The 27,452-nt window shown below is 38.5% G+C and overlaps 3 protein-coding genes across 5 annotated transcripts in view; 1 reads left to right on the forward strand and 2 right to left on the reverse strand.

Annotated features, from left to right (window-relative positions):
* Positions 1–517: 517 nt before the first annotated feature.
* LOC121513337 (E3 ubiquitin/ISG15 ligase TRIM25-like) lies at positions 518–6,887 on the reverse strand. 3 transcript variants are annotated; one of them, XM_041793022.1, is made up of 2 exons: positions 6,822–6,887; positions 518–2,621 (listed from the first exon to the last, which is right to left on the reverse strand). In XM_041793022.1, exon 2 carries the CDS (start codon positions 2,617–2,619, stop codon positions 1,375–1,377), a length of 1,245 nt encoding a protein of 414 aa, XP_041648956.1. In that variant the 5' UTR covers positions 2,620–2,621; positions 6,822–6,887; the 3' UTR covers positions 518–1,374. The 3 variants fall into 3 exon arrangements, with proteins under 3 accessions (XP_041648956.1, XP_041648955.1, XP_041648954.1); XM_041793021.1 differs by lacking the exon at positions 6,822–6,887 and adding an exon at positions 2,833–3,170; XM_041793020.1 differs by lacking the exon at positions 6,822–6,887 and adding an exon at positions 2,833–3,170 and having other exon boundaries at positions 518–2,666.
* Positions 5,503–7,346, reverse strand: LOC121513339 (E3 ubiquitin/ISG15 ligase TRIM25-like). Its single transcript, XM_041793023.1, has 2 exons — positions 7,267–7,346; positions 5,503–6,968 (listed from the first exon to the last, which is right to left on the reverse strand). Exon 2 carries the CDS (start codon positions 6,964–6,966, stop codon positions 5,812–5,814), a length of 1,155 nt encoding a protein of 384 aa, XP_041648957.1. The 5' UTR covers positions 6,967–6,968; positions 7,267–7,346; the 3' UTR covers positions 5,503–5,811.
* Positions 7,347–13,119: 5,773 nt separating this feature from the next.
* Positions 13,120–27,452, forward strand: part of sntb1 (syntrophin, basic 1) — an 86,394-nt gene continuing 72,061 nt past the window's right edge. The window contains exon 1 of the mRNA XM_041793018.1: positions 13,120–13,969. Within this exon, the coding sequence (XP_041648952.1) occupies positions 13,423–13,969 (547 nt within the window). The 5' untranslated portion in view covers positions 13,120–13,422. The remainder of the gene's footprint in view (positions 13,970–27,452) is intronic.

The following is a 27,452-nucleotide window of genomic DNA, read 5'->3' on the forward strand; positions in this document are numbered from 1 at the left end:
TCCTTGATGATTTAAGATATCTTTAAGTCATAAAATCTGAAAAAGTAATGAGAAAAAATATTTAGATAAGTAGTCAGGAATGTGGGAAAACAAATTAATTTGTGTTTCAATCACACATTTTCAATTTTTCATCTCACAATTATGACTCAGACTTAGGATTTTGACCTTTTATTTCATACTTAGAGCATTTCAACTCACAATTTTGACTTATATAATATTTTGACCCTTTTAACCAATTATTTTGTATTTTATCTCTTATTTACAACTCAAAACTTTGAATTCATACTCCCATAGTTTGACCTTTTCAACTCACAATTTAAAATTTTGAATCATATTTTGACTTTTAATTCCATGATTACACATTTTATTTTCTATTTTGACTTTTTAAACTCATGATTTTGACTTTCTAATATATTTGCCTTTATAAGACATTATTTTTTAATGTCAATTTCATGTTTTGACCTTTTTGAACTAATAGATATACTTTTCTCATATTGTGAGCCTTTAAACTTATCTTTTTAACTTTTTAAATGTCAAAATCATTTATCATCAGTGATACATTTTTTTTTTTCATAAGCAGACTCATAAGCAGAGGCAGACTTCAGCATTAGGTAAAGGTAGGCAATTGCCTGGGGCCCCATGAACACCTACTGAATTTAGGACTATTCTCAGATGCATTCAGGAAGCATTCACACCCCTCTCACTTTTTTCATTTTTTTAATGTAGCAGCCTGATGCTACAGTCATAAAAACATCACCTTTATTCTCATTAGTCTACACTCAGTACCCCATCATGACAAAGAGAAAACAGTAATTGGGAAAAAGGTTTCAAAATGCCTTCACCAGTATCACATGCCCTAATGTCATAAAATAATAATTAAAAAAAAAATCATTATTTTCACTTTTGCATCCAAAGAAGGGCAGAAGCTGATATTTTTTTAAAGTTACATAACATGGATAGGTCATTAAAAATGAAAAGAAAGCAAAATAAAGGTTTCAGATATGAATACATTCATGAAAGAGCAGAAATTGATACAAACTTAGTACAATGTTAAAAGTACATCTTATAGTGTAGTGTGATTGTAAGCTCTCAGGAGTTAAAAAAAAAAAATCTGTATTTTTCAGTTTGACAGCAAGACTTACATTGTCATCAACAGCATCCATGTTTTCATCCATCATAACAGTCCATGGAAATATACATTTTATAAGCCAAAAGATTCAGGGCCTATGTGAAGGTATTTGTGACTTAAGCCCTCTAAACCACCCCCTCACTCCAGTCAAAGTTAAACTGATAGTGTTAAAAATTCCAGCTGCTTACCATGATCAGTTTGTACCTATGTTCAGATTTGATCAGCATATTTTCAACTCTGTTTTATTAAACACGCTGTGATGTTTCATTTTCTGTTATAATAATCAGATAAAATGCCAAAAAGAGAAAACATAAACAGATATCTTTCAGTGTCATGTTCTTAACATTCATCCGTAGTCTCTGCACCCAGTTCATCACCGGACCACTGAACAGAAAGACTCTCTCATTGAATTTGCAGCCAATAAATCTGTAGATAGGGTCCCCTGAGTGTCGGTCAGAGAAATACACTGATCCCTTCTCATAATCTACACACACCATGACTATTTTAGGTTTTATTTTCAAAACAAAAGACAGAGGTTGGTCATGTAGAGCCATGCAGTCACATTTGTCCCCAATGCTTATTAACCAGCTTCCAGTCTGAGGATTAGGGTGTAATGGCTTCCCCTGTAAAGACTCTCTGATGATCCCTAGGATGTAGGTGGTGCCTTCTAACAGCTCAACCTCATAGCAGAATTTCCCCTCAGAAAAACCTATGTGTCCAGGAAGTACTGAGTATATGTCACACTGGTTTGGGTCCACAGTGGAACAACATGAACAACAATGAATATTTGGCTTTAGACTACACACCGTGCTGCTTGCTTTGTCGTTCCTCCTGTTCTGCACTTTAGACTTCTTGCCCTTCTTTCCATGCTTCTGCTTAACTTCCTGCTCTTTCACTTTTTTCCTCCTCGCCTGAGCCATCTTATTGACACATGCTTCCTCTAAAGGGACTATATCATGATCACTGTGCTCTGTGCACTGGACACAAATGTTCATCAGATCGTCCCTGCAGAACAGCTCCACAATCCTGTTGTGCTCCTTGCAGATTTTGTCCTCCAGGTTGTGCACGGGGTGGGTCAGTTTGTGTCTCTTTAAGGCAGCCACTTTACGATGAGGTTCAAGGTGTGTCTCACAGAAGGAGGTCAAGCACACCAAACAACTTTTAGAGGCCTTGACCTTGTTATCAAGGCAGCAGTCGCATGCAACCTGGCCTGGTTTAATTGGAGTATCATTATTAGATATCACACTCTGTCTCTTCTTGAAGCTCTCCACAACATCTCTGAAAGCTGTGTTGACACAAACTTTGAGTTCTTTGCTGAACTTCTCGTTGCACAGGGGACACTTACACAGCTCTTTGCCTTCCCAGTGCAGGCTGATGCACCCCTTGCAGAAGTTGTGTCCACATGGTATAGAAACAGGCTCAGTGAACACATCCAGACAGATGGAGCATGTGAACTGATCTTCAGACAAGAACCTGCTGTCTGTGGCCATTTCTAGAGGAGAGGAGAAGTTGGTAGAGATTGTTTCCTGAAAGCTACCTGTATGACCCAAAAAAATATATTGACACATTGCAGTTTTCTTATTTGACACTTTTTGTCATATTAGATTATATAACATAACATTTCAATCCAACCAAACAGATTCTCGTTATCTTCTTTGCAGCGCACCATGTATTAAATAAATAAATAGGTTAATGATCTTTACCTGCCTAGGTGGAGCCTTCTGCCCTGTTAAGTCTTTCTACTGAAACTAAACTGTGTTTCCCAGATACAAACTTTTGTAGTGTGACTATGTTATGTTTCATTTCACTGGAAATGTTTCTCCTCCTCTGACTTACACTCCGCCCATCTGCTCTGACTTGTTTTTAACCACTTGTGGGCTGTCAAACTGAAATGACATCTCATCTTTATTCATGATCCAATAAGAAGCTGAGGAAGTACTAAAGTGTTACTTCTTGAAGTCTCAATAGTCTGTCATGTCTGTATCAAACTCAAAGCACCAAAAGGGAAATCTGTTTCTATTAGGAGAGGTCTGAAATGGTTAAACTGAATGAATGAGAGAATCTTATTTTGGAAGAACTTGAATCACTTCACAAATATTTTGTCTGCAGTGAACCAGTGATTCAGTTTTATTTTATTAATCCTAAATTCAAGTGAAAAGAATCATCTAAAAATGTTCCTACTTTTATAACGTACACCTCAGAGGATATTTGGTGAAACTAGCTTGAAGATACAGGTTAAGGAATCTATACTGCAACTTGACTTGCACTCTAATAAAAACTAGATACATTTCTATCCAAATTCAAATATTTTCTGACACTTTCTGACACAATGATTTCATAATACTAAAAAGTGTTTTGTCTGCAGTTAGGTTATTGATTAACTTTATCTCTTCATCTCATTAGAAAGAAAAACTAATTTTTAATGTGCACTCTCAAAGACTATAAAACTGTTTACTCTGAAATAAGCACTTTAAAGTGTGCACTCATATGTTATTTTTAAAAAAAGTGTGAACTTAAGAAGACCTTAAAAGTTGTGACTTTAAATTATACACTTTAAACTGTACACTTAAGTGTACACATGCAGGTGTGATGGAAAAGTATGCAATACAAATTGTGCACATTTCGGAGTGCACCTTAAAGTCTGGGTATTAAGTCTGTATCTAAATGTGTGAACAAAACAAAATGGACTTACAAGTGGGCACTTACAGTGCCGATAAAAGTATTCACCACATTGGATGTTTGGCCCTTTTATTGATTTTAAAAATCCATCATGGTCAATATAATTTGGCCTGTTTCACGAAATACATTACAAAATCCTCTTAAATGTCAAATGAAAACTGATTTTTGCAAAGTAATTGCAGTTAAACAAAAATATGTAGGGTCAAATAAGTGGCTGCATAAATTTATAATGAAACAGAGGTCTAGCCGATTGGTGTTTGTAGTCTCACAATCAGTGAAATGGGGATCACCTGAGTGCATTAAATATGTTTCATGCGGTTGTAGTATAAAGTCACCCGTGTCTGGAAGATCCGCTCACTGGTTAATCAGTACTCCTGGCTACCATTACACCATGAAGACAAAAGAACCCTCCAAGCAACTCAGAGAAAAGGTTATTGAAAGTATAAGTCAGGAGATGAGTACAAAAAAATTCCAAGGCACTGAACATCCCCCAGAGTTCATTTCAATCCATCATTAAGAAATGGAAGGAATATGGCACATGTGTAAATCTGCCTTGATCAGGTCATCCTCACAAACTGAGTGACCATGCAAGGAGACTAGGGAGAGAGGCCACCAAGACACCTATGACTACTCTGAAGGAGTAGCTGAGATGGGAGAGACTCTGCAGACAACAACTGTTGCCTGGGTTCTTCACCAGTCAAAGCGTTATGGGAGAGAGACAAAGAGAAAGCCACTGTTGAAGAAAACTCAGATTAAATCTGTACTAGAGTTCATCAGAAGGCATGCGGGAGACTCCATGGTCAAGTGGAAGAAAGTTCTTTGGTCTGATGAGACCAAAACGATGCTTTCTGGCCATCAGACAAGAAGCTATGAATGGTGGACACTGAACACTGCACATCACCACAAACACACCGTCCTCACTGTGAGGCAGGTTGGTGGCAGCATCATGCTGTGGGGATACTTCTTGGCAGCCGGCCCTGGAAGGCTTGTAAAGGTAAAGGGTAAAATGAATGTGGCAAAATATAAGAAAATCCCAGAGGATAACCTTATTCAGTCTGCAAGAGAACTACGGCTTGGGAGAAGATTTATTTTCCAGCAAGATAATGACCCAAAGCATACAGCAAGAGCTATCCAGAAATGGTCTAAAGACAACAAGTTGAATATCTGGAGCGGCCAAGTCAAAGCCCAGACCTCAATCCAATAGAGAGTTTGTGGCTGGATTTGAAAAGGGCTGTTCACGCCTGATCCCTATGCAACCAGTCAAAGATTGAGCAGTTTTGCATAGAAGAATGGAGTAAAATTGCTTTGTCCACTAAATACTGATGTGAATATGTATGCACTTATTTTACATTAGATGTTTTTGACATTACTTTGCAGAGATCTGTTTTCAGATTGACATTTTTTTTGTCCAAATCCAAATTATAGTGAGCATGATTGATTTATAAAATCAATAAAATGGTGAAGCATACAGGGGGATGAATACTTTTTAAAGACACTGTAAAAAAGGTGCAATTACAAGTGAGAACTGTCAGAGAATGCACTATGAAATGTGCATCTAAAAGAGTGCAGTTTACAGTGTGCTTATTAATGTGTGCTGGTAAAAGTATGAACTTAAAAGTATAAACTCTTTAGTGAGCATTTAAAATTGTGTACTTCAAAACTGAAAAATGTGCTTTTAAAAGTTTTCTCCCGAATGTGTGCATTTAACTGTGTATCTAAGTGTATGGAAAGTCATGACTGTGGCTAGAACATATCTTTTTGAGTTACTTAAATTATTTGACATATTGTTCAAAATTTTTTATTGTTTTTTTCAATGAATGGTGTTACACTGTTAAAAATTAAAAGTGCAACTTTATCAACAAATAATCTCAAAGACTTTACAGAGAAACACCTTCAACATTTGCAGTAAACTGTCTTTAAGAATGACCAGAAGCTGATCTCATCATAAACAGTTTCACACAGAAGAATGTTCGACTCTGTCATTGCAAAAGATATTGTGATGTTTAATTTCTTGTCATCAAAATCAGAAAAAATACCATACAAAGAAAGACTAATAAGATATCTTTAGGTTTGATGTTCTGAACTTTCATCTTCAGTCTCTGTACCCAACCAGCTTTCTCTTGGCCACAAAACAGAAAAACTCTCTCTTTGAATTTGCAGCTAGTGAAAGAGAAGATGGGGGTCCCAGTGTCTGAATCAAAAAAGGACACTAATCCTTCTTCATAGTCCACACACACCCCAACTCTGTCAGGTTTCCTGATCAAGAAAAAAGGTACAGGGTTTTTGTACAAAGCAAAGCAAATACAGCTATGATCCAGCCTTATGATCCAGCTTCCAAACTTAGGGTTAAAATTCCATGTCTTCTTCCTGTAAAATGACTGTCTAACAATTCCCACATACCAGTGAGTGCCTACAGGGAGCTCAATGTTGTAGCAGAATCTCCCCCCAGAAATGCCCATATTTCCAGGTACAAGCATAAAAAAAGATTGTTGGCTTTGCTCTTCTGTGGCTTCATCTTTGTCTTTCATCACAGTTTGCCTTTGCTTAACTTCCTGCTCTTTCAATTTCTTCATCACCACCCGAGCCATCTTGTCAACATATGCTTCCTCTAACAGGACTATATCATGATCACTGTGCTCTGTGCACTGGACACAAATGTTCATCAGATCATCCCTGCAGAACAGCTCCACAATCCTGTTGTGCTCCTTGCAGATTTTGTCCTCCAGGTTGTGCACGGGGTGGGTCAGTTTGTGTCTCTTTAAGGCAGCCACTTTACGATGAGGTTCAAGGTGTGTCTCACAGAAGGAGGTCAAGCACACCAAACAAGTTTTAGAGGCCTTGACCTTGTTATCAAGGCAACAGTTGCATGCAACCTGGCCTGGTTTAATTGGAGTATCATTATTAGATATCACACTCTGTCTCTTCTTGAAGCTCTCCACAACATCTCTGAAAGCTATGTTGACACAAACTTTGAGCCCTTTCCTGAACTTCCGGTTGCACAGGGGACACTTACACAGCTCTTTGCCTTCCCAGTGCAGGCTGATGCACCCCTTGCAGAAGTTGTGTCCACATGGTATAGAAACAGGCTCAGTGAACACATCCAGACAGATGGAGCATGTGAACTGATCTTCAGATGAGAACCTGCTGTCTGTGGCCATTTCTAGAGGAGAGGGGGAGTTCAGATTTAAAGAAAATCCTCAGTGGAAGTGATTGCATGGTTCCTAAAAGCTACCTGTATGACCTCTAAATAACATATTGACAACATAAAACATTGCAGATTTCATATTTGATACCTCACAGTGAAAAAGGGAACAGTACAAGGAATGAAACTGAGGTCAAAAAATCTAGTACATAACATTTCATTTCCTTGCACAAACACATAAACTTAACCGCAAGTAATGCAAAACAAAACATATTCCACAGTTTTATCATTACAGTGCATTGCTATTGAACTTTACCTGCTTAGATGGAGCCCTCTGCCCTGTGAAGTCTTTCAGTTCAAACTGAACTGTTTACCAGATGTGTACTTTTGCAGCACGGCACTATGTTAAGTTTCATTTCTCTGAAAATGTTGCTCATCCTCTCATACTCCGCCCATCTGCTCTGACTTGTTTTTAACCTCTTGTGGATTGACAAACTAAATATGACAGCTTTTTATGATACAGTAAGAAGCTGAGGAAACACTGAGGTGTTACTTCCTGAAGTGTCATGATCCAGGTTATGAGTTGTTATGTTTATTCATTTTCTAGTGGGTCTTCTGTGTTTACTCAGTGTATTTTGTGTTTCTAGTGTTTAGTTCAGTTTATTAGAAGTTTTATATAGTCCTTGTGTTTCTGTGTTCTATGTGCTTCATGTGTAGTAATTCCCTGTTTCATGTTTTGTTAATTCCCTGTTTCTAGTATTTAGTTTGACCAGTTTTGAGTTTTTGTTTGCTTCTAATGTTATGTTCCATGCTTCCTGTTTTATTTTGTAGTTGCCTTCCCTTGTGTGTGATTTCAGTTTTGCTTCCTGCTTCAGTTTCCCTCCTCATTGATTACCTTCACCAGTTCCACCTGTGTCTGATTGTCCACACCTGTCCTCCGTTGTTAATCACTCCCTGTGTATTTAAGCTCTGTGTCTCTGTGTCGGATCGTTAGATGTCTTCCTCGTGCCTGTTGCTCCTCATTGTTACTCCCAGTGTTATTGCCTTGTGCTGCTCCAGTGTTTTTGCCTTCTGTGGATTTAGTTTAAGTAAGTTCTTTTGTTTGTTAATCAAATCAGTCTTTTAGTTTTCATCTGCATTTTGGGTCCTTCGTCTTTTGTTTTTGGATTTTGCCTAAACCTGACATGAAGTCCTAATAGGCGGTGTTATGTGTATCAAACAGAAATGAGTCTCAGCTGAAGGACATGATTTATTCCACAGAAAATCTGTCCAGTCCATTTAACCAGTGGTTCAGTTTTATGTTTTAAACAATTGATTAAGAGAAAAAAAAATCTAAAATGTGCCTACAAATTTTCTGTACTTTCATAAGTGTCTATGACTGGTAACCTGGTTATGGTTGCCCAGTTTGAACCTTGAACTCAAGGTTATATGGTAAAACCAGCTGTAAGTCATAGAATGAAGACTCAGTACTATAATTTCTAATCTAATAAAACTAGATTGAGAAGCTATCTGAATTTAAACAATGTCACTTCTCTGATACTGTTTACAAGTAACCTTATATAATGAAAAAAAGTAGATTGGTTGTAGACCTACCTACCTGTATACCAGTCTGTCTTCCTGCCTACCTACCTACCTACTTACCTACCTACCTATAAATACCAGCCTACCTTCCTACCTAACTACGTACCTACCTACCTCATCTGCTCATCTTGTTTCAGAGGTAACCGAAACATTTTAGCTCACTTACATGTTTATACTTCTAAGACCTCTAAAAATTTTGCAGTTGAGGTGCAAACTTTACTGTGCCAAACACTAGTGTAGTGGAAAAGTGTGCACTTTAAAGTGTACACATAACAGTGTACCCATAAAGGGGGGACTTTAAGTATGCAGTTTATATTGTTCCCTTTAAAATGTGTACACAACAGCAGGTGCTTTAGTGTTCCATTGAAAGAATATGCTTAAAATACACACTTAAATTGTACAAACTCAGGCTGCTATAAAATGTAAACTTACAACTTTCCACTTTCAAATTTGAAGTTTAAAGTGTGAACTTAAGTGTTCACATGGAAATGTGCCAGAAAAGTGTCCACACTAAACTGTGCACTTAAAGGTATGCACTTTAACTTTAAGCGATATAGTAGGCATTGATGTATGCACTTTAAATTAAGCATTTCTGTGTACTTAAAAGTGTGTACACTAAAGAATGGAACTTAAAATATAAACTTGTAGTGTGTTTCTTAATTTTCATACTCCAAAGTGGGTACTTAAGATTTTGCAATGAAAAGTGTGCATTCCATAGTTTGCACCATGACTGTAAACCCTAAGGCATACGATTAAACGTGTACATCTAAAGATGTATACTTAAATTTGCATACTTTAAAAGGAGTATACTTCTTTTGTGAACATTAAAATGTGCTCTTGACATGTCAATTAGTACTGTACAGTGGCCTTCCACAAATATACTTTAAGTGAGCACTTCATAATGTACACTTTAAAGATTAAACTGTTATGAGTTCACTTTAAAGTGCAAATCTGATTTCTGATGTGTTATTTTTCATTTTTGCATTTTGGGTTTTAAACTGTTGGTTTAAGTTCTATCTCGGCTGAACCAGCTTTAAAAAACAACTGTGGTTCATCTGTTTCTGTTGTCCTTACAATCTGGTAGGGTTGGATTTTTTTTTTTTTAATTATTAACATGTTATAGATATTATTCCTCACCTTATAGTTCCATATAAAGACATACAAAGTAATTAAAAAATAAATGCCTCTTTTCTTTACCTGTGTATGCCTGGTTTCTAAGCTCATCTAATTGCTTTAATACTATACCTTTAAAGTTTTGGCCAATTATAGGGAGGTATCATTTCTATTACAGGGACCTACTTTTGTTTGAACTAATGCACAAAACATACAAGTACAAGTATGGCGAGCACATGGTGCTATTAATTCCTGCCTTGTTCTCTGTTCTGCTGATTTAGAAGAACAATTTATCCATAAATGTTTTTCTGCTTGAATTCCTCTTGAAACATGACCGCTGCAGTGCTTGTGAGTTTGGCATGTCACTCTTTCTTATGAATACAGAATGAAAGTTAAAAGACCAATAATGTAATCCCCATGCACATCTGTGTGCTTGTGTGTAAATCATCTCTCTGCTGCTGCTTCCTGTTGTATAAAGTCAACATGCTATGGCTGCCTCAGGGTTCAAAAAGATTCATTAACAACTGTTAAATAGACTTACCTTTAAAAAGATTGTGATCTGCGTTTGTTTGTTTGTCTTGAAGGTCATTACCACAACAAAGAACATACATTTCATCTGATAGCTCATTTCCATATAAAAGAAAAAATCAATTGCTGCTCCTGCACCTCATTAAGCCAAAATATTCTTGGTGTTTTTCCCATTCAGTCTCAAAATAAATAAACTAATCCCCTGTTTGGTACAGTTCAGTTGTAATGATCAGATGTGGTTTGGAAGGGCAGACAAACACAGCATGTAAGGACTATAAATATACAGTGTATGCCTGAGATTACACAATGTGATTAATTCTGACACACAGGCATAATATATTATATTGAATTGCCTTTGAAATAAATCCTAAAATTAACTTTACTGCTTATTTGATATTAATAACATTAATTGCATATTGTTTATACAACCCCCCCCCCCGTATATATTTATATATATATATATATATTTATATATATATATACAGTGCTTAACAAATTCATTAGACCACTACCCAAAGTAAGGTTTATGCCACAGCTGCCCTAAATTAACAGCATTGGTAATTACCAAAATCCTTTTTTATGTTTCTGCAACGGTTAATACACCAATATGTAGAAGCTGTTTAACAGAAATGATATTTTTAAGGTTGAAATATAATTATTATTGTTATCCATTTATTTTTAAATTTATTGATTTACAAAAAACCCCCTGAAAAAATAGTAAAGCACATTATCATTTCTTGATTAATATGTCAAATTATAGTTATTTACTTGCATTCCTGAACATAAAAATTCGTTTTAGTGGTTGAATGTTATGCTTGATCAATTTCTGACTTCTCAGAGAAGCCCAGTGAGCCAGCTCAAATTTGGGTATAAAAAGGTGAATTCAGTTTCAAATTCCTCATCCCTGTTCAAAATGGTAAAACGTGGAGAGCTCACTGAAAATGAACGAGTTCCCACAGCATGATGCTGCCACCACCATGCTTCACAGTGAGGACGGTGTGTTTGTGGTGATGTGCAGTGTTTAGTGTCCACCAAACATAACGACTTTTCTGATGGCCGAAAAGCACCATTTTGGTCTCATCAGACCACAGATCTTTCTTCCACTTGACCATGGAGTCTCCCACATGCCTTTTGGTGAACTCTAGTTTAGATTTAATCTGATTTTCTTCAACAGGGGCTTCCTCTTTGCCACTCTTCCATAAAGCTTTGACCAGTGAAAACCCAGCCAACTTCCCATCTCAGCTGCTGAACCTTGTAACTCCCTCAGGTTAGTCATAGGTGTCGTGTCTTGGTTGCCTCTCTCACTAGTCTCCTTCTTGAACGGTCGCTCAGTTTGTGAGGACGGCCTGATCTAGGCAGATTTATACATGTTCCATTTCTTTATTTATTTAACTGTACCCGAGGGGATGTTCAGTGTCTTGCAAAATTCTTTTGTATCTGCCCCAACTTACACTTTTCAACAGCCTTTTCTCTAAGTTACTTTTATTGTTCCTTTGTCTACATGGTATAATGGTAGCCAGGAATACTGATTAACCAGCGATGGGTCCTTCCAGACACAGGTGTCTTTATACTGCAACCACTTGAGACACATTCACTACACTTAGGTGATCCCTGTTTCAATAATTGTGCGACTATTGGCACCAGTTGGCTGGACCGCTGTTGAATTTGGTCAGTCACTTTAAACCGGGAGAATATTTGTACAGTCTCTTATTGTGCATTACATATTTTTGTTTTATTGCACTACTTTGTAGAAATCTGTTTTCTCTTTGACATTAATTTTTTTTTTGGTCAAAAAAAGCCAAATTATATTGATCATGATTAATTTCTTAGATCAATAAAAGGGTAAAACACTGTATGCACAGAATAATAAAGAGAGATGTGACCTTTTCCAATTTGTTGTCCAAAGGACTAGTGTTTGTAGAATACAGTAGACAGATTTTATCAAACAAGGGCAGGAAATTAGTCATACTCTTGCCAATGAGGAAATGCTCATAGAAAATGAATAATTAAAAAAGTGACACATCATAAATCAACTCCAGTGGTGAAAGATAAATGCAGAATTAAAAAATCTCTGCATGAAGATACTTGAATATTTATTTGCTGTTTTGATTGCACCTGGTGTGTATAGCCTTCTTTATCTTTTCCAGTTTTGTAGAGGTTCGTTTTACTACAAAGAAAAGATAAATCTGAACCCTTGCAGGCAGACCAATATTAATGTATACTACCACCAGTAGGTGTCGTAGCTACATTGCTAATAAATGCCAGTTTGAGGCACAGCTTCCATCAGTCATTGGTTGCTGCAGGAATGATACCTCGCTCCAGTCAGGCCACAATAATACCCAGAGGCTCCTGTCTTCATAGTGGGAACGCTGGATGCACCCTTGTCTGAATGTTCAAGTGGATTTTTTGAACCATCAGGAGCCTGAGGAATCGACAGAACACTTGGATGTTCTGTGGAGCAATAATAATTATGAGGGTGGAGATTAAAGCCTCAGAGGGTGGTCTCTTCATTTCAGAGCCCCCTTTCAAAACCTACTCCCTCTCTTTCTGTTTGAGACGTGAAAACAGGCACATGCGCATTCCTGTGCGCGCATAACCGACTTCACGTCTGCGACAGGAGCGCGATTTATCCACGACAGTGTCATATAGACTGGAATTCATTTCAAGTCATTTTTGAGTTATAAAATTTCAGAAACATCGATGAAATACTCTAAATGTTGTCTTGACGGTCATTTTTAGTTTTCGTGTGGCGTAATTACGCACAATGCCCAGTTTAAAGATCGTACATGAAGTTGATTTTAAGGCAGTATGCAGGCCTTCTTCAGTCTATTTTAGGTATCACATGGTGTATTTGTTCTAGTATTAATAAGTGTATGGGTGAAGGAATTTACTTTGTGCTCTGGTTGCTAAACTTCCCACCAGCTGTCACGTCTCAAACGTTACAGGCTGCTGATGTTCACTTTCATACTGGATCTGATCTGGAGATGGGATCGGCTGACGGCGGGGGGAGAGCAAACTCCACCCAGCAGATAGGATCTCGGGCAGGCGGAGCGGAGGGCAGCGCGTGTGTGCCGTGAGGGCTCCTCTTGAATGGCTGCTTGGACGGATGGGACGGATCGACAAGTCCCACAGAAAACTTCAGCGGGGCAAAGTCCAGCCTGAGTGAGAGCCAGGCACAGTCTGTGGAAGTCCATGTGCGGGAGCGTGCTGAGAACTAAATCACATGGCATTTTAAAGACATGCTCCAAAGATGGCGGTGGTACTAACAACGGGAGTTTCAGGTGCCTCTGGAGTGCCAAAAAGTGGCTTTGTGGAGGTTTTGGTGCGGGAGCGGTGGCACAAAGTTTTGGTCAACTTAAACGAGGAAGCCCTCACGTTAAGCTGCGAGGAGAGCAGCGGCACAGACAGCGTGAGCGACAATGTCAACTCCAACGGCGTTACCAACGGATCTTACCTTGATAACAACAACACCAACTCCAACAACGGTCCTCAAACAGTGCGCACCGCGTTCACGGACCTCCCGGAGCGAGTGCCCGAGGCGATCGCCAACAGAAAGCGGTGCGTCAAGGTGACCAAGCAGGAGATAGGAGGGCTCGGGATCAGCATCAAAGGAGGGAAGGAGAACAAAATGCCCATACTTATCAGCAAGATTTTTAAGGGGCTCGCTGCGGATCAGACCCAGGCTTTGTATGTGGGGGACGCCATCCTGTCCGTGAACGGCATGAACCTGCGGGACGCAACCCACGACGAGGCGGTGCAGGCGCTGAAACGGGCCGGGAAGGAGGTGACACTGGAAGGTAAAGAGGATGGGCTGACTTTTTTTTTCTTTAACAGGATAGATGAATCAGAGCTCCAGAGGAAGGGTCAGGGAAAACTTTTTAAGCACCCCTTTTTGGAGGAGTATTTCACAGCATTCCTGCAGGCAGAGAAGAGTCAGCCTTGCCTGAGCCAATCAGTGGTCTAAAGACACATTTCTTCCTTTTATCTGACTGAATCATAAGTAAACCTGATCTATAAGAGGCTTGTCTGGATGTTAGTATGCATAAAACATCATTCATTAAGAGGGAAAGCAATCATAGTGCTCAGTGTTTGTCAGTCATCCACACAGCTGCTGGACTCTCAGTGGGTCAGTGGTCCTTAGGTCAGAAAGTACAACTTCTTACACTGCTCTGCAGGTTGATTGCATTCACTTAGCATCCCAGGTATAAATCAATCTCTGATTAGACAGAATGAAAAGCAGCAGGGCTCTGTGTGTTGAAAAACCCCTGATGTCGTTTGTGATTTATTTTCCATTACAGGAAAAGAGGTGCTGGTTAGAGCGGTGTGATTGTATTTTTAATGCAGCACCCCATATATTATTCATACCCTAGTTCATCAAATGTTTTATTACAAAGTCAGAAAAAAGTTAAGGCAGATGTTCTCACTTTCAGTTTATTCACACAAAGACAGCAGCCATTTTTAGCAAAAGGCTGCACATAAGGGGTAAGGGAGAGCTTTCTGTGGTCCAGGTAAACTGTGGGCCCATAGAGGTCAGAAAAATCTTGGCCCATTGTGAAGTTAAGCTTTGATAACTGTATATGCATATCTTTTTTTTTTAAACTGAATAATAACCACTCTTTGAAAAGCATCATTTATGTATGCCATACATAGCCTCTTATAAAGTATAAGCCCCTTTACTTTATATAGAATTGAAATGTGTTAAAGATAAGGCAAAAATGGAGGTAAAGGTGGTGAAATGGGATTTTGATAGTTGCAGGTATGGGTTAAAAGTGGCAAAAATGTGTGTAAGGTAGCAGAAACTGCAGGAAAAACGGTCAAAGGGGGCAGAAATGGGTGGAAAATGAGGTCTAATGGGATGAAAACGTAGGAAAAAAATGGTCAAAAGATGCACAAAAGGGTTAAAATGGGCTGAAAAAAGCTGATAAAATGGTGAAAGTAGTTAAAAGTGGCAAAAATGGTGTATCAAACAGGGAAATGTGACAACAATTGGCAAAAATGGCCTAAAAAAATTGATGAAAAGGGGTCAATAGTGGCATAAATAAGTCAACAGAGGCAACAATAGGCAGAGATTGGCACAAAATTGGTCAAAAGTGTTAGAAAAGGGCAAAAAGAGGCAAAATGGGCAGAAAAGACAGTGAAACTGCATTTAAACATTGGTAAATATTGGTGGTAAAAAGTGATGAAATGAGTGTAAATGTGGCTTAGAGCTGATAAAAAGGACAAAAATGGATCCAAATTGCTTAAAATTGTTGAAAAGAGGCAAATAATGTTGGCAAAAATTGGTGGAAAAAGTGGCACAAATAAATAATTTCAACATTAGAACCCAGTAATAGTTTGACACACTTCACGCTCCAAAATGAAGTTACTGTTAGCCAGGATGTTAGCACAAATGTCCCTGATCCAACACACATGCACTGATACTATCAATAAACCCATTCTCTAGGTTTGTTAAGGGCCCAGCTAAATCTGTAGGCAGGCCTGGCCAAAGGTGATGTTTGAAAATGAAGCCGATGACTGTCAGCTTCCTCTGCGATAATTTTACTCCCTTCTCCTGAATTCACACTGGAAAATCTTACACAGTAGTGCCCACTCCTGAGGTTTTTATTCTTGTTCCTGTGAGGACTCTTGGACCCAGGATAGCATGAGCAAAGTGTCCCTCCTTCTGTCTCTTTTTACACACTCTCTGTCTTTCCTTTGCACAAATTCAAATATGGTGACGATGATCCTTCCCAGGGGGATGCAGAGGCTACACTGAAGAGGAAAAGAAGCAAGTCCCAGCTGAAGACAGTCTGTGATAAGAAAAAAAAGAGCGAAGGGGATGGAGAAGGAAAGGGAGCGAGATGAGGGGGTGAAGTAGAAATGAGTATTTAATGGGTGGAAATTGCCAAGAGGTGAAGAGAAAGTGTTTGAACAGAAGGAGAGCTAATGAGAGAGGCTAAGAGGCTGGTGAAAAGATGACAGTGAGGGTTAACTTAGGGCTAGCAGAGTAACAGAAGTTCAATTGTACTTCTGCTATTCCTCCGCAGTCAGGAGTAGAACATGGTAGAATAGAGAAAAGTGCATTTTCCTTGCTGATCTGTTGGGGTTTTAAAAACGCTCAAACACACAACCAGGCGTTTGAAACCTAAATTTGAAATTAAAAGACATGAGGAGTGACATTTAAAGCTCTAAATGAGTAATACATCTACTTTTTATTCTTGAGTGTATAAGCCGTATGCTAAGATGTGATAGACTGTGAAGAGTGTGCTATTTGAGGAGAGAGAGATCAAGAGGAAACATCCGATTCAACTAATAGGAGAGATAGCACACGTCTCACGGGAGAGGAGCGTGCGTCATTGTGCGCGTACATGTTCAGCGCACAGCTTTTTGTGAAAGTTGTGTGAGTGTGTGTGCAGCAGAGGTTGCATCTTTTTAATTTGTGTATTTTCCTTCAAAACAGACAATCTTTCATGGAAACTCATTAGCAAGACGGCAAGAACAAATTCAACTAAAATAGGCAGCGATCGCTCACTCCTGGAAGACAGAAGTAGCAGTTGATTGAAATTTTCAAATACCGCTGGCTAACAAAAAAGGGCCACAGTACAAGTCACACCAGGTCAGAGGTCATCTTCTCTGTTAAGGTGTCCCCTGAGTGGGATGCCACCTCTCTGTTGGCGCTGTTCTGTGGCTCAGCATGCAGCCTGACAGGCTCAAGCTGAATTCCTACAGAGGGATCAATCAAAGTTCTTCAGAAGTGTCAAAAAGCTCCTGGCAACAAGAGCAAATGTCACTGTGAAGTACAATGGAAGAATTCATTATGCAAACATACATTCAGGGCTCAACTGTTCTACATCAGGACCTACCACTATTTCCTTATGATAAACTTTAAGTCAAAGTTTAAAAGATTTCAACCTCAGAAAAGTAAAATTTGGGCGTTAAATGGAACAAAACACGATTAAACCAAGAGTTAGGACAAAACATATTTTGAATACTGCAAAATAACGTAGGGGCATGCATGCATGCATTTATTTTTACATTGCTACCCCATGAAAAGCAGATAAATAAGCTGAAATCTTGTGTAAATAACTAAAATGTACTTATCATTGGAAAACCAAGCAACATAAAAGTATGGAAGTATGTCAACTTTGGGCTTCTGTATGTCATTGACTTTTTGCCCCTCATTTTTTCTCAGCCACACATTTGCAACCCACAGGAAACATTTCCACAACCCACTTTTGAGTCCCGGCCCACCAGATGAAAACCAATGCTCTAGGGCAGCGGTTTTCAACTGATCCTGCCTTAGGACCCACTACGCCATTTTCAATTATAAAATGTGACCCAAATTGCTTCAATTCTTCAATCAAAACCCAATATTTTCAATGAAAGTACTGAGATTTGGACATAAGATGGAACAAAATAACTGTAAGAACAACAGTATGAAGATTTGCCCTTTAATACAGAAGCACAAAGATGTTTGCCTCATATTTTTATCCACACATCTGCGACCCACTGAAAAAGGCTTTGCAACCCAGTTTTGGGTCCTGACCCATGAGTTGAGAACTAAGGCTCTATGGGGTGCTGTGCTGCATTTGCTTTCCTTGTTTTTGTCTGGACAGTTAACAGTAAATAATGAACAGACCTGAACATGTATCAAGCTTTTCTTGTCATCTGGCCTTTAAAAAATGCTTTTTACACCCTAGATTGCACTTACCCATTCATAACCAATCACACATTGATGGCAAAGGCTGCTATGCAGAGTGGCCATCAAACTGATGGTCACTCACATACTAACCAATCACATACTGCTGATGCAACAGTTGCAGCATTTTGGGGTAAAGTGTCTTGCACAAGGACACATCGATATGTGACTGTAGGAGGTGGGGATCAAACCCCTGCCCTCTGGCTGAGAGACGACTGACTCTGTGTACTGAGCCACAGTAGAGTAGAGGAGAAGGCTTATTTTCTGAGGCTATAGCCAGTCAACTGCTACAGCCCCAGCTAGTAGTGGGTGGCTGCATTAGAGTTTGAGCACAGACTTTTAAAGGCATTGTGGGTTATCCATCAGTAATTCGTTCTACTGATTATTAATCCTGGTGTTGACTAGAGAGGGGACCTGGTTAAACTGTGTAGTCTGCTAGTTATGCTCTTACTCTGCAGCCCTACTTACACGTTTGTGTACTTGCACATAATGTTTCCAGTTTAAGCCCTTTAACAGATTATTTTTTACAGTGAAAATCATATGGTGTGTTGACAAGGCCACCTGTACCTTATTTGGTTGCTAATGATCTTATAGAGGACTAAAGGAACAGAAGAAGCTTTGATAGCTTGTTGTTTTCTGAGTGCATGTTCATGTGGTAAAGTTGTAATGCCTCAATTGAAATGTAAAGTTTTAAAGTTTTGTTGCATGCATGCTGGCTCACTAGCAAGCTTTAAATTGAGCAGAATCCGTGGTAATGTTGTGCTTTTCCTACTCTGACAAGTCAAAATGTGTTCAGTGAAAACGCCCACTGGCCAGGTGTAAGGAGGAGAAAAGTATCTAAGACTTAAATTCTATCTCAAGCTTTTTTTTCCATTCCACACACAACTGTTCTTTTTGTGTGTGCACAACTGAAAACAAACACCTCAAATTCCTGTGTAGAGAAATCAGCATTCAGCAGTTGTACTTTTCCCACCTTCTTTCTTGACATTGTTGCCCAATACTGAACCCCTGAGAGGCCTGGACGGTCACATAAGGATAAGTGCTCCTTAGTTCAGTCCCCACTTTACTGTTTAGTTTTCCTTTAATTGTTTGCATTTCTGTATTGTATTTGTGTGCGGTGATGATTGAAAAATTAGTCCATCCATGGGCGTGTTGTGTTTATTTTTCTCTCAGTATGCAGAGCAGCTTAGTTAATATTGATACATTAGAACAATTCACTTGAAGAATTGTGCAACAACATGAGCTTGTTTGTAGAAATAAAACTGTAACAGTTTGAAATTGTTATGCATCCAGAAAAACAAAATGCTCACCTCCCACTTAGGGAGGTCATATAATTTATTTAGTACATTTGAGCATAATGGTAATTGGGGCCATTCATTAAAGAAATAAAGTGTAGGCTGAATAAAGCAACTCAAAGGTCTTACTGCTGCTACAAGCTTAATAGATTTTCACTGACCTCAGAGCAGAACAGGCTGTCCTAGTAATGAATGGTGTGGAGAATACATAACAGTCTAAAACTTTTGAACTTTGTTAATGGGAACTGAGAATTTCAGCCTTTAGTTCTTATTAATTTATATAAAGTAAGCTTCCATGTACAGCCATAGGTCAAATGAAACACTGAAGTCGAGAGGAATTAATTAGCTAAACTCTGCTCCCTTTTTGTCATTGTCTTTAGACAACTCATGTCAAGCTTTCAATACAGCACTTATTAAGTATTGAATATTAACAGTGGAAGAGACTCAAAATCAGCCTCTAATTTCCAGCTAGCAAGGTTTAAACCTTGTTGCTAAGTTAGCATACTAGCATAGTCTTTAAACTGTAGCTACTGATTGAATTCGTGCAGTTTTTCTGTTTAGAATAACTGTAAGTTATGTAAAGTTTTTTTTTTCTAGTTGTCCATTGTTGAAATATGAGTGTAATTAATATTATTTTATTATTTTGTAGCCTACATGTTGACTTTGAGGAGTTTCATGAATGAGGCTAAGCTACATGCCTCAGCACAAAGGCAGCATCTTCACCAGGTAAAGACGTGACCATGAATCCTGTTTTACCTGGGACCGTCCTGTTTCCAAGTTCTGTTTTCCACGTCCCATCAAAAATCGATGAAAAATGACAAAAAACAACAAAACAAACAAAAAAAGTGTACTATGTTCCGATTTGTCCCAATCATCAGTGTGGAAAATGCCCCCAAAATAGTCTGGCTAGAGACTGTTCACCTCTGACAGCCAGTCTGACAGGCTGTTCAACTGAGATGCCGTATATCTCAGAATGTGAATCATGTTAAAACTTTCAAAATGAAGTAGGATTTAACTTCTGATTAGGGTTAGGGTAAAAGTTGAGGTAAGGATTAGGATACCAAAAATTGAAAGTTAAAAACCTGACCTGCAAAATTTGATTACAAAACGTTTAAAAAAGCAGAGTAAAGCTCATCCTCCATGAAAATATTCCAATACAGCAAGCAAAGCTCACATAGCTCTGTAGCTGCTAAAGCTACGTAGTTAATGTTGTTAGCTACGTAGCTTACATGGCTATGTAGCTAACGTAGCTATGTAGCTAGCATAGCTAAGCTCAGCTCACAAAGCAGCTACGTAAGTTATGCATCTAAGTTATCTACATTGCTACATTAAATAACAAAGCTACTGACCTTATGGAGCTACTTAGGTAATGTATCTAAAGCAATAATCACAAAGCAGCTATGTAAGCCATAGCTACATTTGCTAAAGCTCACGTAACTAAAGCTAGCTTAGCCACATTGCCTTATTTTATAAGGTTAATTACATAGCTAGCATAGCTATGTCAGCTTTAGCTGAAGCTAATAAAGCTAAAGCAAGCTGCCACTCACAAATCTACTTCAAAAAACAGGTCTATACATATTGTAACCCCAGATTACACCTCTGACCTTTTCTATGTTTCATTCATAAAATGTTGCTTCATCTGCAATGTTTGTAGTTATTTCATGAATGTAACTGCTAGACCTTGTTTTTGAATGAAGTTGAATTCCATACACATGTATGGAAAGATTATTTCTCATTTAATATTTTTCTAAAGCTTAAGTACATTGCATTAATGGCCACAATATAGTATAAGCCTATCGTTACAGTAAATCATAATTTTAACAATAATAATAATAATTTTCAAAAGCTGATAGACCTGAAGAATGTGTTACAGTGCAGGTCATCATTTTCTTTTTGGTTAAATAACATCTTGTAGTACACTAAAAAATAGTTCTATATAGTGTTTGCTGGTGTTATTTCATTGCATTTTTTAAACAAAGTCTTGGTTAAAAGGCACACTGGTGGAAAAAAAACAAACAATTGAACTATCCCCTCACGTGGTTTGCGCTAAAATTAAAGTGCCCCTATGTGGAAGGTTATAAATATGGTCACCCTAGGTAAAGACCTATCTTAGCATCTTTATTATAAATAAATACAGCTGATAGTTTCCACTCCAAAAGCTGTCTAAAACCCCCCAAAATGCACAAAATTGTTCAAAATATATTTTGTTTAATTACTCTGTAGTTTTATTTCAGCTGCCTTACAATACAACACAAAGGCACACTGACAATCAAAGCCCACATGAAATAACTCTTTAAAATACAAATAACAGCAGCAGACAACCGTCACTGCATGCTCGTTTCAGGTTAATTGCCACCACCTGCACAGCTCTTTTACTTGAAAAGCAGCAAGTTTGACAGAGCTGAACAAAACAACTATTGAAAACATTGTTTTTCATGTCAGTGTTGCAACAACTCCAATCACATACGGGTGCTTCTAATACAAGACTAGGTTAAAACCTAGTATTTGGCTGACCACAGTTATCTGGGATGCCTGCTGAAATGCCAAACTTAATTGTGTGTTCCGGCAGAGTGATATGTTTTTTGGGTGTGTAATTGTCCCTAATGTTTGTAGGTTGAGAATTTAAGGACCCTTAAAGTTGGAAACATAAAGCCCTGGGAGGAAACAGCTAACCTGACACGCCAGATCAACTGTATATATTTCCCAGTCATCTGGGAATGCACCCATAGAAAGCGGTTGGGAAGGACAGCACTAGTCAGGAAATCTTTGGAAGGTGACTGGAGGAACGTTCTGTCCATCACATTCATGAATCATGATGGGCTATCAGAACGACAAATGACGTAGTGTGCATGTGCATAATAGGCCACTGCTGCATTAGATTGTAAATGGCAGAGCTTCATGTAAAATTGGTGCCAACACCGCTTGGGGGATGTGCATAAGCAACTTCTGTGCAAAGACAAGATTTCAGTTCGACTCTGCCCTTGTTTAAAGAGAAATGTAAGCTACATAATGTATTAAACTGCTACTTCCCTACAGCTACATTCAAGCTAACCCCTACTGCGGCAGCAGGCCCTGGATACAACAGAACTCCCCACCATAATGATCGCAAACCCATGCCAAAGCAGACTGGGAGTAGAGCAAAAATATCTTTCCCGACATGGAAAGCTTTTTGGGTTGTTTTTATTCTTTATTTCATACAGAAACGTGGTCTAGTTCTAGTAAAATGCTAAATACTAAAGCTATATCTGAGTTATTTACTGCAGTTGAGGCATCCATTACTGATGGCTTTCAGTACAAGTAAACCCCACCCATAGCGCAACTCTGTATGTATGGCTCTGAAAGTACAGTCAGCCAGTCAGCCAGTCAGTCAGTCAATCAGCCAGTCAGCCAGTCAGCCAGTCAGTCAGTCAGCCAGTCAGCCAGTCAGCCAGTCAGTCAGTCAATCAGCCAGTCAGCCAGTCAGCCAGTCAGCCAGACACATACGGACCCATGTGTAGGGCTGACCTTAGCGGTCAACCAAAAATAGATTACCATAAAAAAAGTTTGTTTTTTCCTTGTGATTTATCTCAAGAGGTCAAAATCCCATATTTTCTAGACCCATCTTATACAAAGTAAAATATTCCCAGACTGCTTTTAAGCTTTAATGTTGATGGTTACTGCTAAAAGCTCACAAAAATAAAAAATCCACTAATTAAAATGACCAGAATATCACAAAACATTAGTCCAAAAGAAAGGATTTATATTACAGAAATGTTGACTTTTGGAAAACTTTGCTCATTTATGCACTCAGTATTTGGAAAAAAAAAATACAAATACTACATCTATGTGATTTGGCATGGAGCCAATCAGTCTGTGGCACTGCTGCGGTGTTATGAAGATCAGGCTGCTCTGATAGCAGCCTTCAGCTCACCTTTGTTGTTGAGTCTGGTGTCTCTCATCTGCCTCTTGGCATTTCCCCAGAGATTCTCTATGAAGTTCAGGTCTGACCAGTCGGCTGGCCAATCAAACACAGTAGTATCATGATCAACAAATCAGATTCTTTAATTTTACTCCAGACAAGTTTGTGTAAAATATCTTAATTTTAAATGCAAAACATGCTTTGAGTTGCACCTTGAACACACTGGTGGAAAACACTACTGAACATGCAACTTTGTAGAACTCTCAGTAGTCTGGCACTGCATTAGGGTTTGCATTTTAATGATAGTATCTCCTCTAACCAGAATTTTGTGCCTGGTGACTAGATGTGACATCATTTATTTAAATACATTTTTCTTGGCATGTATTTTTAATAAAGCTTACTGTAATTTTTAAAACTGTAGGGTTCTACCATGAAGCCCAGAAACACTTTCCACCTTACAGGGCTGGATTTTCAGGACTTTATTTCCTCAACATGATTTACTGGGAGCTGAAGAAAATAGAAAAATAAACAAATTTTGGAGTCTTTGCCTGTTTTGGTGCTTAGATTTTCCTTGCATTTATGACTAAATACACACTCATAGCTCGGTGCACACATTTAATTCTCTCTCACACTCTCACCCATTTACAGGTGTGACACCTTGCAAGGAACACTGTCAAAGCCACCTGGAGTGACTGACAGGCTTAAGGCCTCTCAGAAACTGCTGTCAATTTAGCACCTTCACTGACATCCAGGAGAACTCGTTAACTGCCATAACTGCTACTTTCTTTAGCTTAACAGAACAATTAAACATGTCATCTAGTCTGATACAATGCAATTAAGAGCCCATGCAATGCATGGAAATGTAGTTCAATATGGCAACACTGAATATCAAGATTGTTCAAATACGGTCCTCTCTCTGAAAAACAAGCAAACAAAAAAAATGGGGACAGGAAAACAGATTTATCTCAGTGTCTGTGTCTTATTAAAATCATTACTAACTTAGTCAACTTGACCTATGAATTTTTAATGAACTTGAATTTAGTAAACATCATGCACTATATGGACAAAAGTATTTGGCCACACCTGTGAATTCAGTTGTTTCAATAAAGACCCATTGCCACAGGTGCATAAAATCAAGCACCTAGCCATGCAGTCTCGATTTGCAAACATTTGTGATACAAAATGGGTTGTTCTGAAGAGCTCAGTGACTGCACTGTGATGATGCCATTTTTGCAATAAAACAATTTGTGAATTTTAATCCCTGCTGGATATTCCACAGTCAACTGTAAGTGGTATCATTAGAAAATACAACAGCAACTCAGCTATGAAGCTCTGCTGACTTCTTAGCTGGAGAGTTCTGAACTTCTGCTGGCACTAAAACTGTGTGGCAGGACCTTCATGGAACAGGTTTCCATGGCTCAGCAGCTATCAGCAAGTCTCACATCACCAAGTCCAGTGCTAAGCTTTGGATGGAGTGGTGTAAGGCACACTTTCACTGTACTGTGGAGCAGTGGAAACGTGTACTGTGGAGTGGCAAATCATGCTTCTGTGTTTGGCAGTCAGATGGACAAGTCCGGGTGTGGCGGATGTCGAGAGAACGTTTCCTGCCTGACTGCAGTGTGCAAACTGTGAAGTTTGGTGGAAGAGGGAAAATGGTGTGGGCCTGTTTTTCAGGGTTTGGGCTTGGCCCCTTATCTCCAGTGAAGGGTGATCTTAATGCTTCAGCATACCAAGATGATTTGGACAATGCTATTCCTTCTAACTTTGTGGTAACAGTTTGAGGAAGGTTCTTTTCTATTCCAACTTGACTGCACAAAGCAAGAACTGTAAAGACATGGTTTGATGAGTTTGAGGTGGAAGAACTTGACTGGCCCGCACAAAGCCCTGACCTGAGCATCTTTGGGATGAACTGGAATGGAGATTGTGAGTCAGACCTTCTCATCCAACATCAGTGTCTGACCTCATAATGTCCTACAAAATAAATCAGTAGAAATTCCTACATAAACACCCCACGATCTTGTGGAAAGCCTTCTAAGAAGAGTACATGCTGTAATAGCTGCAAAAGAAGGACCTACTTCATTTTACACCCCTTTCCACATTATTATGTAAATGACATTTTTCTCTTATTTTCCTAAATATTAATGCAAATGACAGAATATTTTTTAAGTCATCAGCCATTAGAGCATAATTCAAATGTTTTTGAACAAACTTCATAATGATAACCATTATTTAAAAAAAAAAAATAGAAACCTCAGAATGCACTGTTCCACATTATAATGCAAAACAGAGTTTTAAAAGATTTTATAGGTTGTAAAGAACTGAAAATGGACTTTCATTGAATTTGCAGCATTAGGAGGTCATATTTACTGAAATCAAAAGCTATTTTAATCAAAAACATCTTAACAGGCAAACTTACATGTTAACATAGGAGCCCTTCTTTGATATCACCTTCACTATTCTTGCATCCATTGAACTTGTGAGTTTTTGGAGAGTTTCTACTTGAATTTCTTTGCAGGATGCCAGAATAGCCTCCCAGAACGGCAGTTTTGATGTGAACTGCCTCCCATTTTTAAAAAAAAATATTGGTTGTCATTATAAAGTTTGTTCAAAAACATTTGAATTATGCTCTAATGGCTGGTGACTTGAAAATACTCTGACTGTCAGTTGCATTAATGTTTAGGAAAATAAGAGAAAAATGTCATTTGCATAATAATGTGGAAAGCGGGGTAAATGACGTGGTCCATGGTCGGGCAGCCAAACACAATCACAATTTTATTGTTATCTCAATATAACATCATATTAAGCACACCTCAAAAGTCTGAACCAATTGCAATTTTTTGTTTCATGGAAACATGCAATGCTTGCACACTTGCATATTAATATTTTACATGCCTTCACACCATTGTTACACAGTTAGATGACACTCAAGCTAGCTATTAGCTCACCTCAGGTTTATTGCTGCATATTAATCAGAAAAAATAATTATTTGTTTGTGACTTAAGAGAAATTAGATTCAAATAGCTATAGGTTAGTACATACACACTTTGCCAACAGCCCTGATAATCAGCCAGGCTGATATCAGTCTAGCCTAGCCTGCACATTCTTCATTTATTTGGAATAACTTCCTGTTACTTCCATGTATCCCACTATAGGCTGCAGGAACAAAATGTATCATTATGACAGGTTTCCCCCCAATATTGTTCAGCTTTACTTCAAAATGTGCTGTAGGTCATTTTGGGAGTCTTTGGTGTTGTACCTTTCAAGTTAGTTAATACAGCAGTGTTTACTGAAGTTTACTAAGAGTAAAAAATTCAGTTGAATTCCTTTCTTACTCTTTTTATTGCGTGGCTACTTCTTGAAAGGCTAGATAAAAATCTTCCATCTTTTGAAAGGCTGAGTTTTTCTCCTTATTACTGGCAGAAGCACATTTAATGCGGAGCAATTCAAAGATACAGTTGCCAGGCTATTATTAGACAGCCCGTGCTGTGGTGGGATAAAACAGTCTGGGTTAAAACGGGAAGTCGTTATAATCTTAAGAGAAATACACCAGGTTCATTTCAGTACAGACACACTGCAGAAAATGGATTTCAATTTGTCAGCATTAAAGTAAAAAAAAACCTATAAATTAAAGAGAAGAAATTAAGGGCTAAAAGTTTGAAAACAATAGAGAACATCTGCCACACTTGAGCAGACAGGAAGTGAGTCAGTGTCCTGTAAGCACTCCTGTCGATCCCTTAACAAGCTGAACCTGTCATCACCTGACATCTGGATGGGCTCTTGCATGACTGTGTGAATGTGCTGCTGTCAGCACTGTGATGTCTGTGAGGATAGGACTACTTTACAGTGGATGGTGTATGCCTGTGTGTAATCAAGTTTAGTCATCAGCACTGTGGTCTAGACAGTGTGTGAGCAATGGAGAGAGAGAAAGATTTGAAAAATAGAGAGAGAGAGTCAATGTGTCTACCAGCTGTCTGTTTATGTCATTAGAGAAACCATCATCTCCTCTGCCACTGTTTGTGGAGTCTGAGTCAGAGCGGATGATGATGATGATGATCATAACAACTGAGCAGTTGCAAAGGTGATTGTTGTGGCGAAGATAATAGATTGAATCATTCATTGCTCCCTCCTCTGTGAATGATTATTCAGCCTAAACAAGCAGAAGCAGAGAGGTAAAGCTCATCTGTTTGCTGCTGTTTGCTTTGTTTACTGACAAAAACTCCTCCAGGTGTACCCACTGGGTTTTGTATTTTATATTTAGTTTTTTTTCTGGTTGCCTATCCCCCTACCACATGATTAGACATATATGCTCCACCATGACTAAATAACCCACTTTAATCCTCTAAACAAGGAATATGAACATTATATATCAAGTTGACCAAAAATGACTGTTAAGCTGCTTTACACTCCCT

This window comes from Cheilinus undulatus, linkage group 8, assembly GCF_018320785.1.
Source record: "Cheilinus undulatus linkage group 8, ASM1832078v1, whole genome shotgun sequence".
Classification (NCBI taxonomy): Eukaryota; Metazoa; Chordata; class Actinopteri; order Labriformes; family Labridae; genus Cheilinus; species Cheilinus undulatus.